Consider the following 12,493-nt stretch of genomic DNA (forward strand, 5'->3'; position numbering starts at 1 on the left):
CGTATTAATTCACTTTTTTAATATTTCAATCTTGTGTCATATATTGCGATATCATTCTAAAGTGTGATCCGTTCCGTGCGTTCTACGCTGGTACGCCACTATCAAAGAGGTTAGAGGAAACAATCCATTTGAATACAACCTCCATATTTAGCTTATCTTAACGACGATTTGGATTGACGACATGCGTTCGGATTCCCTGTGATTATATCTGGATGTGCAAGGAGAACCAAGTTAACACTTGTTATGATAAACTTTGATTAACGGGTCCCGCAAATGGAGATGCAGACCTGCGAGTTCATGTTGGATATAGGATACGGGATATTATTCTCTTCAAATCGGGTTCGAGGGACTCGATGTGAATGCTAGCTCAATTATGCATCACTGGCTGGCCGTAGCTTGAGGGCTCCTAACATTGACACGCAGTTGAACCTGAGAGCTGATCAAAAGAGCCTTAATGAAGTTAATGTGATACCCACAACCCTTCGATTCGGGGGTTTCCAAAATGCGGTGGAGGCGACACGGAGATATGGTCAACACGGCACTTATACTGAACAAAGCCGTCCTGTAATTTTGGTTCGCCGTATCCTTCAGTCTAAAAAAGGCTGGGAGAGACCTCCCACAGGCTGCGGGGTCAAACACATGGTTTCCCATGTGTCTGACGCCGCCTTTCAATTCGGCAAGATCGGGAGCGACTTTGTTCTGGTTTCAAGTTGGACGTAATCTGGGACGGGTTAAATCAAAACCATAACGCTGCGAACTCCAGCCAGATGAATGAGGTATCAGCAAGAATTATACCGCCAGCTAAGATAGAGGCGTTGAATCCACGTCTGTGATCACCTTCCAACCAGCCGTCCCGATCTTATCCAGGTTATAGACCATATAGCGCACAGTATAAATTCCCCACTTGCCACCCTCGCCGGGACCCTTATCAACGGCATCTCCTTCTGCATAGGCATCCAAGTCTGTCCTCAGCACCCTCACAATCTGAAAGCCACACGCAGCGTAAGCCTGCCAGGCCGAGTCGGAAGAGTGCACCCAGGCAAACACGCCGTCTCTCTCCGCCCGCGACGTCCCCCAACGCAGCAGCGCTCTGGCGACGCCCATGCGGTGGAACTTGGGTGCAACGTTGAGGCCCCCGACGTACCAGCATTTGGTCCCCTCTGGCATAATCTCCGTCATGAAGTCCACAAAGTGCTGGTCCTCCATGTCCTCCATGATCTGTACTTTGGTCTTATGCTTATCGTCGACCGTTGCCTCGCTGAAGCGACCTGCAGTAGCCTCTGGTCTTGGCGGCCGCGGTACGTAACCGCGATGCACCCAGCAGATGAAGCCCATGATCTCGTTGGTAGTGTTAGAAACGGCCTTGATTAAATGGCAGGTTTTGGGAGCTTCAAGCGATCGGCGGACGCCAGAGTCGTCGACTCCAGTCTGTTCCGGGAGGAGATATTTCTTTAGGTTCGTGTGCGTGTCCTCCAGGAATGCTTCATGGCCAATGGTTGCCAGGATTGGGACATCCTCTTCGGTGATATCCTCAGATAACCTGAAGAGAGGCTCCTCAATAGTTGCGGCCATATCGATCAAATATACCGAGTGGATGAATGTAGTCGAGATTAGGATCTATCTGAGTATTGGTGGCCAATCTGGTCAGTGACGAAAAAGAAGAATAAAGACGCAGAACTAAAGGTGCAGCTCTATTTTGAAATGATGCTTTATGGTAATTTAATTGAGCTCTCTACCACGTCCTCAAGAAGAAAGTTGGTGTTGAACATGCATTGCACGGTCTGACTCACACGGTCTGCTGCATGCGGTAGGTCCTAAGGGTCCATGCAAGTGGTTCTAGCGATATAATCTGCCCGAAAAGTCACCTCACCAATTTTGATTTCATTTCGATTTCGAAGCTGAGCTCCTGGCAAGATGATTTGAATGACGATCAACCATGTATAGCCTATGGCTAAACCTGACTGAGCCCGATCCCGACCGTCTGATGCGACTAAAAAGTAATAGATTGCGGGTGTCAAACAGATTGTGTATGCCAATTTCAACCGCGTTGGATTGTCGCTATTTTGCCTCTACCCAATCAGGTATAGTGTTTATCACTGTCGGTCGCGTAATCACTTTCCACGGTGCCAATACCAACAAAGGCAAACGATGCGCTCCTCTTCTGTACTTACTGTCTAAAGTTGTCGTCGGCGAAGGTACGATTCGAGATAAACTATATCGACGCTGCGTCCTCAACTGCGCGTGATATTGCTCTACATCGTCGATTCAAAAGCCGGCCTGTCTGGCTCATCCAAAACAATTTGCGACAGTTGTCAGAAATAGATCCTGACGAGTACTCTTGATTCCAGTAACGATACCCATAGAACCAGCGTGGAAGAGACGCTTATCGACCTGCTCCCAGAGTCTGTCCTAGATCTCGACAAAGTTCAATTAAGTGCCCAATCCAAAAATATGGGCGGCAATTTGATTGCGGTATGCGTCCTGTAGGACGCATACCTACATGGTAATTATCACCTATCACACCAACCAGCGCCCGCGAGATGCATCTTGTATAAACTGTCATCAAAGTTGCAAGCGGTTTGATGGTGAAACGACCATGCATTTATCCAAATTCGTCTATGTCGCAGCAAAGAGTCTCGACCTGACGTATTGCGAATTTAATTCAAGTTGTGGCGCCCTGTACGTCGTTGACCAAGATCATAAAGTTTTTCGCCATTAAACAAATTACCAAGTATCCTCATGGAGTCGAACAACTCTATTGATTCTAGCTCTTCGTGAGATGGGAAAGCAAGTCCGATATCGGGCTTTGATATCAACGATTGCGGGGCCACTCGGACGACGCACTTAAGATACATCCCAGGTACCTTGCATAGGTACGAATAAGCCCGACGTCAATGGTTGATCTCCTCTGGTAAATGCTGCCTATCCTTATACCACGCAGAATATATGAATATATTTAGCCATGACAAATACGGCCGTTCGAGCTTGCGTTCGGTGCCATTCCAAAAAGATTAGAGTAGGATATATGCCCACAAACTTTTTGGCCAACAAGATAACCTCGTAACAGTGCACTGGCTCCAACTGCCGTAACTGCAGAAACACGGGCACTCAATGCGAGCCGTATATACGTCCCGGGAGGCGCGACAACTCAGTGTAAGTCCGTCGACACATACATCGGCCAACCGTTAACAGCTATCAGGGCACTTCGAATGGCCCAATCGAGGGTCCAATGGCTTGAAGATCAGCTGTCACAAAAGTTTGGTATTGAATGCAGTAGGCTACCTGTCGGAACATCCTTGAATCCCTCTCAAGCCACGATATCCATTCCGCAGGAACAGAGGCAAGAGAACCCACCCTCAGCCGCACCTCCAGGTTGTCGGACTGCCAGTACAGAAGAGCAGACAGCGCCTGTGAGCCCAGCCACGGTAATAGATACTTCAGAAATCAGCCTGCTGGCTCTTAATGCAGCAGGCGAAGTGAGATATCTCGGACCGTCAAGTGGATCCTTCTTCACAGCGTACATCTCAAAGCTTGCCCAAACCATAGACAGATGCCCGGACAATGATGGAATACCGCTTCATACCACGCGCACGATTAGCTCAGATGATGACGATCAGGAGATCCTGTCAAGTGAGATTGTACAAGATCTCTTGCATTCATATGAAATGTGGATTCACACACTTTATCCATTGATGGACCTTGAGTATTTACGGAATCTTGTGCGAAAATGCAAAGATAGTCAAACTTCAGCACAAGACATGGAATTAGCAATAGTCTATCTTGTTCTAGCACTAGGAGTCAAGCAGCAACCTCCGAAGCCAGGCAAGCCATGGTCCAGCAGTAACACACAGGAGCCATCTACTTTGATGCCACTTTCTTCTCGCCTTTATTCTCGAGCGATAAAATGCCTCAGTCACAGCAGTGCATACACGCCCAGCATTATGTTAATACAAATCATCCTTTTAATATCCATTTACGGTTCCTACGAGTCCGTGGAATCAAGTCAATGGCAGCTAGCCGGCTTGGCGATGCGGGTAAGAAGATATATATTGTTCGATTCAAGAATCTGCTGATTATTTTGCAGATGGCGGTTGACCTTGGTTTGCATCATTCCCCCGAAGGTGGCATGCATCGCAACAAGATCTAGACGAAAGAAATCGTCTCTTTTGGTCTGTATATGCGATCGAAATTGGTCTGGCATATAATCTAGGACGTCCCCCATCCATTGGTGAAGAGCATATTACTGCAGAACTACCTAGACACAACCCTGAGACAGTGCAGGGTCTCCTCCATATCAGACATCGAATCATTCAGGGCCGCGTCATATCACAAGTGTATTGTAGTCACAAGAAAATGCGAGATACCCAATTAGGCCAAAGAGAAGATGTGCTTTGGACCTTGCAAGACGAACTTGACGAATGGAGGTCTCTGGTCCAAACTCTCCACCCATCATCCGCGTCTCTGTCGTACCCTTACAAGTAAGTAGAAGGTTCTGTTATATAGACCAGCACTAACATGCAAAGCTATTGGGATCGACTGTATCAAGGGACAACATTCGTGCTGCACCGAGCGAGTCCTCTCTGTCTTCAACCTTCTCCACGCTCAATTGAGAAATGCTTGAGGTCGGCTGGCGCTTATCTAGAAGACTCAGCCCAGCTGTTGCGGAACAGTAATGTGCCCTTGTCACTGATGCTTGCTCAGGGTGTAATATTCGCCGGCCTGACAATGTTGATTACCGCGAAGACAGATTTCCCCAGGCTCGTTGAGCATGCGGGGACGTCACTCCTGAGTGATGCCTTACCAGCCTGGACTCGAAAGTGCTCTGTGTGTCTCGCGATCATGTGCGAGCGCTGGGGGAAAGACTTGCCGGCCGGGTTGGAGGCTAAATTTGAGCTTCTAGCAGATGACTGTTTTAAAACCATATTCTCTGGGCTTATATCTCAAGCCACGGGCTCACCTCCTCAACAAGGGAATTCCTCCGCAAACGCTGCACATGTAACGCAGCATCAAAGAGGTTGTGCTGAAGTTTTCGCCAACGGCCAAGATGGCAGAATTTCTGTGCAGCCTGATGCGGCTGCACCCAGCGCTGAGGATTGGTCTGGTCTGTTCGAGGAGTTCCTTGGCATTGACCAGGCCGAGACGTTTTGGGACTTCAGCCCACTAGATCCTATTCAGTAGTCTTCAGCACAAGCGGATATCATGTTCTGTTCAGCAGAGTGCGTGTGTCCTGAGGCATCCAGACTTGATACTTCTCTGAGAAAAGTTTTGCGTTGCAAGTGCTACCTAGATCCAGATACATACTACTATATCTCGTAACATATAATCCAGACCTATGTAGGAGGCTTATATATATACCATAATGGAGGCAACTGCTTTGTTACTGTTGGGCAGACGATTTGAGCTTCGCCACAGCATCCATCAGCGCTACTATAGCTTCATCAAGTAGCGGAAGCGAGATTCGAGTGTTGATTTCCCGGGTTGACGCAAGCAGATCATAACCCCCCTCATAACGGTCTAACTCTTCTTTGAAGTATAAGCCGCTAGTTGCCATTCTCAAACGGTAACGACCACCAACTGAGCCAGTGTCATTTTCCCCAAAAGCCGAGCCAGGGAGAGCGGCAATGCCACACTCTTGAAGTAGCCAGCGGGAAAGGTTGAGGCTGTCGTGAATGCCGAGACCAATTAATTGCTTCTCATATGGATGAAAGGAAGGATAAAGATAGAAAGCGCCTTTTGGCTCTGCAACGGCAAGGCCACAGTCTCGTAAAGCGTGGAATAGTCTCATGGTACAAACTTCATGCAGCGATGCTACGTTCTCGCGATACCGGTCTTGGGTCACACTCGGCTCGAATGCTATTGCAGCTGCTACTTGAGCTGGGGCAGAAGCAGCAGACCAACATTCTGACGCGTATGCTAAAACTGCTTGCTGAACGGTTTCACCAAATTTAGTGGCTGGAAAGATGGCAAAGCCAACACGCCATCCACCAGCAGAGTAGGTCTGGCAGTTTGTTAGTCACTCTTGTTCGATGAGAGAATAGCTTTTTGCTACCTTGGAAAGACCGCCTGTCAGAATCATTTTCCCAAGCTTGAAACGGGAGCCATAACCTGCGCTAATCCCTTTTTCTTCGGAGAAACAAATGTCAGAGTATATCTCATCACTGATCAGGGTAATGTCGTGATTCCGGCAAAAGCGGCTGATCCTCTCCAGGTCCGCATCCGAGTAAGCCTGTCCAGTTGGGTTCGATGGACTATTAATGAGCATTATTCGCGAATTAGCTCCTTCTGAGGTGGCCTGGTCGAATGCAGAGGAAAGAGCTGAATCTGTTCAAGCTGTTAAAAAGTAAAAATAAAATTGCCACCTTGGAGACGTACTTGAAATAGTGTGGCGATCGTGCTCGTCAGTCTCTATCCAGAACAGGCGTTTTCGAGCATGCGTAACCTGCGGCTCGTAGCTGACCCATGATGGCCGTGGGAGCAGCACGTCGCCATCAAGGATATCGAATAGTGCGAAGAGGAGCGGCTTCGAACCGGGCGCAACCACAACCTGTTCTGGGTTTATGAGACAATTCAGACGACGTGACTGAAATCGAGCAATAGACTAAGTAGCGATTCGGTCAGTCCTAAGAAAATTAAAAACTTTCGTACTTCGAGTCCAGGCAAGCACAAACCTCTCTCAACCGCATTAGACCAGCCACTGGCAGGTAGCTTGTCATGTGGCTTGCTGTCCGATGAGCGTCGACCACCTCCTCTGGTAGTGGAAATGTAGCTTCTCCAAAACCTAAATGCACAACCTTGTGTCCATTTGCGAGCTCTTTGCGAACAAGCTCATTTATCTCGAGGGTAGCAGAGATCCGAAGCTGCCCTGCGGTGGCAGTCAAAAGAGACCGATCAGCTCCCTCTAAACCCATCTTGTTCAGATTCATAGACAATTGAAGGATATGTTAAGCAACTTACGCAGCTCGATACTGATCCAAACCTCTACTACTTATGTATTGAATCCGGCGTTGTGTCGCCGAGCCTATAAGTTGCTCTCGGCGTCTCGGCGCCGAATTGGGGAGCAGATCTCCACTAATTTGGTTCCACTTATGCAAGTAACTATATAGGGTGTCGTTAAACCATTCAATGCTGGGTTAGATGTGTGATGCGCCCTAATATTTCATGGATTGAACTAGACTAAGGTTAGTTGGACCTTAGATTATAGGGCCTCCACATGGTAATATACTTATCAGAAACCCTAAAAGACAATATTCAGCTGGGTCCAGCTTAGGTAGTGGGTTCGAATCAGTAAAAAGGGTTGAATGATATAAAGCTCAATCTAGGTAGGAAGGGATATTCGCCTTTGTGCCAAGGATACATTCGAGATAGTGGAGCGTCCCTAGCTCTGCGACGAAGATGTAGAATGCACAATGATTGTTTCGCCCACATCAATTTACCCTAGTCATTCGTATAGTTCTTATTATAGTGTTAGAAAATCAGAGGTACCGGAGTTGGGATTCTCAATGCCGACGCATCTTCAATTCCGGAGCAATGAGACTGCTTTCAGTGAGTCGTCCCATGAATCCAGATATCAACCGAGCATAGAGGTTCTATCGAGAGCACCCTTTTTTGGGGGGAGGGGGGGCCCAGGTCGCCAATCTAGGATCATACTTTCACTAATCATTGCACAATTGTTCGGATTCTCATTCTATCATGAGACATCCTTCGATACTTGTTAGCGACTTGGATCTAGCGTGCTGTGGTAATACTGTAAGGGTCACTACTTATGTTGTTGTTGCATTGGAGAGGGAAGACCTCTGCCCAGCGCAAACGTATCCCAGGGCACGGGCCATTAAATGCGTACCTACACATTAATGGATGCTTGGTCGGGATAATTGCACCAATAGTTGTCACCGCCTTTCCTTCTGTAAGACCATGGATAAGAGTCGCGTTCGGCTCCAGTAAATTGAGTTCAAGTGACGTACCCAGTAAACAGAGAGTCGCGTCAGGGGCTTTTTCACCCTGAGCGCCTGTCGCAAAGCCGCTTGTTGTCCCACGTAGTAATTCGATTGAAGTTGAGTATACGATTGCCACAACTCAACGCGCTTGTCACCCAGCCGGACAGATTAATAGAGCCATGCCGCCTAAGCGAAAGCCTGCAGCGCAAAAGAGCGCTAACGCCCAGGAGAAGAGGCGCAAGTCAAGCGACAATGAAAGCTCTGACGATGCACGCACGAGTGAAAGCCCGGTAAATAGATGCGTCGAAGTCAACGCTTGTACACCTCATGCTGATTTGAAGCATAAAAAGCAGAAGTACACTCCGCAGCCCTACGAATACGTTGTGGTTCAGCGACCAATGTTCGACGTTGAGAATGAGAACAACGACAAAGATGAGGAAGACCAGCTCGACGAAGATAGTCTAGATGAGAAATATGCGGAACTGACCAATGCCGAGAACGTCATGAAGCCTGCGTCTGAGTTTCCGGGCCACAAGTGGATTGCCATGGCGGAAGCGTGGAAGCTCAGCATCGACTACCATCGTCGCGCAACTTACACTTGCCCCGACTTCTTCGATATGTATATCTACAATGACTTTTGCAGCTATGGTGTGATTGAATGCATCGAAAATCTTGTGAGTTTCGCCGACTACAAGCTCGAGTTTGCGACAAATGATTGACGGTCCGCAGATCATGTCGCTTCATGAACTTCTCAAGAAGAAACAGGACGAGGAGTCTCTTAAGAAGACATGGGCGCTTTCCGCTGCGCTGATTCACTGGATCGTAGCCGAGCAGCTCGGCCCATGGCTTGGTAAGACAGAGTTGCCACTAGATCCGACCGTGAGCTGACACATTGCAGGCGCAGAAGATGGTGAGCGTGTCCAAGCCACGTGTAATCTCATTGGGCGTTCCATTTTGGCGACCCTCAACGAACTTGACTTGGCCGGGCTTCTGAAGGCAGATTCATCCATCAAGGACCTCAGCCTTATTATTTCGCTATACATTTACTGGTCGGATGATCTTGGGGACATGGGTATCGAAGAGTCTGAAGACCTGAAATGGCGCGTCGAGCTCCTCGCATATGCTAAGAAGGCCAAACTTGACCTCGAGGCGGCAGGTGTATATGGTATCGGTGAGAAAATTGAGTCTCTGGAGGAGGAGTATGATGAGATTGCACCATTGGCCGGCGCTGCAAAGGCCGACCGGTGGGGTTGGAAGCAGGCTGTAAGTTATGTCTATGTTCTTTGCAAAAGCTGGGCTAACCAGATCGCAGTTCAGTGCCCACGCCAAGGACTATGGAAAAGGTGGTAAGCTTGGGGGTGAGAACTTCAATATCATGAGAATGTCGAAGAAGGAACGCAAGGAGTACAACTTCGACGGCAAGGACCCACTGGCAGAGTTTTCCCAGGAGGACTTGCGATCTGGCAAGCTCATGATTGGTTAAGTTATGCTTGTGAAGAAACATGTATTCGCAAGTCGTTTCACCGTGGTACTGGTGACGTCTCGTTGAAAGTGTTTGTGGGGTCCGAAGGCTGACAATTGTATGATGCTGTATGTTAGTTGAAAAGGTCGAAGATTGAAATGCGAAACACTAATCATCTACCCAATGCAAAGTACTAGCAATTACACATTGATTGTGAATGTAGCGGTTTCCAGTGGGATGGTTCGCTTGGATGCATGCTGCATAGCAGCGGAACGTTGGAACACTGTTCCAGTGGTGGCGCTCGCGTAAATATACGAGACGCGCATGCAATGCATCACCGGCAATGGGACCCTGAACAGATTGACAAGGGCTCTAAACAGACATCACTTATACAAACGAACGATCTCGAGGCAAACAAGCTGATCAATGCACAGCAAATATTGATTGGCCACTTTTGCCCCCACGTGCAGAGTTTAAATAAACACCTACTATATGCTGAATCAAGGCTGTATATGCTTGACTAATGGCTGTCAATTCTAGGTGCTATCGCAGATCATGCAAGTGTATTGTACTAGCAGAACAGGTATCTCGAACGAATAATGGGAATCTGATTGCTTTTCGGAACCTCACAATTTGCAATTCGCTAAGATGGAAACATAGTCTTGAATCTCAAAAAGGTCTCCTGTCCGAAGAATGACGCACCCGCCGCTAACTTTACTTTTGCACCGTAATCTCTGTCGTCATGACGATACCACTCTTCGGCTGCTTGCCAGTGCTTTGAAGAATGAACTCTTCGCTACTCGATCTTTCGCCATCGCCGAGCGCAGCGGGATAGACAGATCCAACCACTAACATATCTTTGCCACCTCTTATACTCGTATGGTATGCCTCGTTGGTGCTCGCAAAAGGTCGACACTGCATCTCGAGTCTGCGTCCATTTCGGCTCGGCTACGACTGGTGCCACCGCTTCGACCGGTCGCTCGTGCTATGCCGCCCGTGCGGGAGATGCCGTTGTAATTTCCGTATTTGCCATAGGAGGATAGCCCCAAGGTCTTGCCGACGATCGGTTTGAGGGTGGGTGCACACTCTGCAATGACGCCCACGTTGAGTTGCAGGCTGGAGAGAGAGGATCTGGCAGTTGACATACCCAAAGCTATGCGTCACGTTACTTACAAACCCCAGAACTGGACGCTCTGTTTAAAGCTCTTGTCTGTATCTGTACCGTAGGCAATCTGGTAGTATTCTTTGACGGTGCCCAGAGCGACCGCACTTTGAAGGAGGTCAGTATATGCGCCGGGACAAATACTAATTAAAAAGTTTGAGACTCTCTACTCACTAGTGGCCTAGACTAAGGATGGCAATCAAATAGATACGGACTTGGAGTTTGAGTTAAAGATTGATGATAATCGGTATCGGTAAAGTCGCGAAACAGACATCAGTAAATAAGTTGAATGCTGTTCAACTCAGTAATGTGCTCAGCCAAATCCACGTATGTGACGTACCAGTATTAGCGAGAGCGAACTTGATGAAAGCGAGATGTCGTAACATTTTGGCTTGATTGCCTTGTTCCAAAATTCTTCCATCGGTTGGCACATGCAGAGTATGATTAACCATGCTAGCAGTGTGTAGCAGCACACAAAACCTTCAAGGTTGTTAGATACAGTTTCGCTTGCCGATGTTGAATAGCGACAAATGTTGACTTGCCGATCAGAATCCATCACGATCTTGAATACCACTTATTCGTACTGAGTCGCAGCAAGGAGAAAGCTATCGAAATTTTGAGAAGGCCTCATGCTCCCCTAGCCGAGATAATAGACTGGAAGGATGCAATGTGATTAAATTTCACACTATCGGCCGTCGAGATCGTATCCTGATGTTTTCCAAGTCCAACGTATCCTTGGAGTATGAAACACAGCGTTCCGCCGAAAGTGCAAGGCTATGTAGGTTAGGACGATCACTGTACACGAGCATACCGGTGCTTACAATGCACACCACCATGGCAATATCATCCCTGCCAGCTGCCTTGAGAATGCCAACTCTGGCATAGGCTCGTAAGAATGCGATATCGAGTGCAACTACATGAACGGCTCCAGTAATTCCCAAAATGTACGGCAGGTTACTCTCTGCCACCCGAGAAGGATCGACAGTTGTTGAGGTGGACTTTTCGATTTTGGTGATTTTCTTGGCAGAGCCCAAGGGAAAGGGAGGTGGTGGGTTCGTCGATAATCAGATATAGCATGTTTAGGGCACAGCCATGAGTCAAGGCCCTCTTCTTCTACGATACTTGACGGTACATGTGTCATACCCATCTTGGTCTTGTTTTGGTATCCTTTATAGCATTCTAAGGTTTTGGAAGCACTATCCCACGCGAATGTGCCAAGTTTGCCGGGATCACTTCTTGACGAGATGATACAAGTCAAACCGGATCCTAGGCATGCCGTTACATCTAGACTATCGACAAGTGAAGACCTCTCTTTGCTCTGCGCTGAGAATCGTCGATGGCCCACCGAGGACATCGAGCCCCCCGAAGATAAATATCGAGAACGCATGTCCGATCCTGTTCTTCCGGCCGTGGTCCTGCATACCATCTCTAATCAACCGCAGCTCTTGGCACATAGGGTGTCCCACCGAGTATTCCCTGTTGGACCAGTCAACAGCGGTGCATAGCTCTTTTAAGTGATTTCAAGGATCAGGTTCCTAGTGCCGTGGAGCAAACTTTGCCCAATTCATTTGCAATTATGATCAGACGGAGTCAGCTTGCAGAAGACCTCAAATCATTCTGAATTTTTCTTTCGATGGTTTCCCTAAAGATTTGGGGCTGCGCAACAGTCTTTATGGCCCCTTTGAGTGAAGTCGTTCATTTTGACATGTGTGCACAGTGGAGTTCCAATCAGTGCTTCCGACATAACCTTGTAGAATAACCTTGTCTTCTTGACTCCACGCCTTTAGATCACCCGAGGTCTCCACGAAACCTGCTCCGGATCAGCGCGATCAACGATATTCTCACCAAAGCTAGATAAGGCGTCGATGAGCCTGTCTCCCTATGCAGTCGTCGTGCTCCGGCCAGTAGAACCAAATCGCGATCGGATCTTGATTG

At 48.1% G+C, this 12,493-nt stretch overlaps 6 protein-coding genes across 6 annotated transcripts; 3 read left to right on the top strand and 3 right to left on the bottom strand.

Annotated features, from left to right (window-relative positions):
• Nucleotides 1-774: 774 nt before the first annotated feature.
• BKA67DRAFT_308486 (uncharacterized protein) lies at nucleotides 775-1,754 on the bottom strand. The gene has a single exon (XM_046096129.1). The coding sequence runs from the start codon at nucleotides 1,570-1,572 to the stop codon at nucleotides 802-804; it is 771 nt and encodes a 256-aa protein (XP_045957347.1). The 5' UTR covers nucleotides 1,573-1,754; the 3' UTR covers nucleotides 775-801.
• Nucleotides 1,755-3,023: 1,269 nt separating this feature from the next.
• Nucleotides 3,024-4,213, top strand: BKA67DRAFT_308513 (uncharacterized protein). Its single transcript, XM_046096130.1, has 2 exons — nucleotides 3,024-3,153; nucleotides 3,200-4,213. Exon 2 carries the CDS (start codon nucleotides 3,210-3,212, stop codon nucleotides 4,071-4,073), a length of 864 nt encoding a protein of 287 aa, XP_045957348.1. The 5' UTR covers nucleotides 3,024-3,153; nucleotides 3,200-3,209; the 3' UTR covers nucleotides 4,074-4,213.
• Nucleotides 4,214-4,353: 140 nt separating this feature from the next.
• On the top strand, nucleotides 4,354-5,178 carry BKA67DRAFT_659713 (uncharacterized protein; the record flags this gene model as incomplete). The annotated part of the gene is made up of 2 exons (XM_046107501.1): nucleotides 4,354-4,478; nucleotides 4,524-5,178. 2 exons carry the CDS (start codon nucleotides 4,354-4,356, stop codon nucleotides 5,176-5,178), a joined length of 780 nt encoding a protein of 259 aa, XP_045957349.1.
• A 199-nt stretch (nucleotides 5,179-5,377) lies between these two features.
• BKA67DRAFT_692333 (pyridoxal phosphate-dependent transferase) lies at nucleotides 5,378-6,908 on the bottom strand (the record flags this gene model as incomplete). Its single annotated transcript, XM_046109207.1, has 4 exons — nucleotides 5,378-5,998; nucleotides 6,050-6,321; nucleotides 6,373-6,598; nucleotides 6,669-6,908. The coding sequence occupies 4 exons, from the start codon at nucleotides 6,906-6,908 to the stop codon at nucleotides 5,378-5,380; spliced, it is 1,359 nt and encodes a 452-aa protein (XP_045957350.1).
• A 1,044-nt stretch (nucleotides 6,909-7,952) lies between these two features.
• On the top strand, nucleotides 7,953-9,581 carry BKA67DRAFT_568491 (uncharacterized protein). Its single transcript, XM_046103035.1, has 5 exons — nucleotides 7,953-8,224; nucleotides 8,285-8,608; nucleotides 8,664-8,784; nucleotides 8,833-9,197; nucleotides 9,247-9,581. Exons 1-5 carry the CDS (start codon nucleotides 8,114-8,116, stop codon nucleotides 9,415-9,417), a joined length of 1,092 nt encoding a protein of 363 aa, XP_045957351.1. The 5' UTR covers nucleotides 7,953-8,113; the 3' UTR covers nucleotides 9,418-9,581.
• A 684-nt stretch (nucleotides 9,582-10,265) lies between these two features.
• BKA67DRAFT_659716 (uncharacterized protein) lies at nucleotides 10,266-10,944 on the bottom strand (the record flags this gene model as incomplete). Its single annotated transcript, XM_046107502.1, has 4 exons — nucleotides 10,266-10,512; nucleotides 10,570-10,665; nucleotides 10,733-10,772; nucleotides 10,899-10,944. 4 exons carry the CDS (start codon nucleotides 10,942-10,944, stop codon nucleotides 10,266-10,268), a joined length of 429 nt encoding a protein of 142 aa, XP_045957352.1.
• Nucleotides 10,945-12,493: the final 1,549 nt, after the last annotated feature.

This window comes from Truncatella angustata (genome assembly GCF_020726525.1).
Source record: "Truncatella angustata strain MPI-SDFR-AT-0073 chromosome Unknown BKA67scaffold_5, whole genome shotgun sequence".
Classification (NCBI taxonomy): Eukaryota; Fungi; Ascomycota; class Sordariomycetes; order Amphisphaeriales; family Sporocadaceae; genus Truncatella; species Truncatella angustata.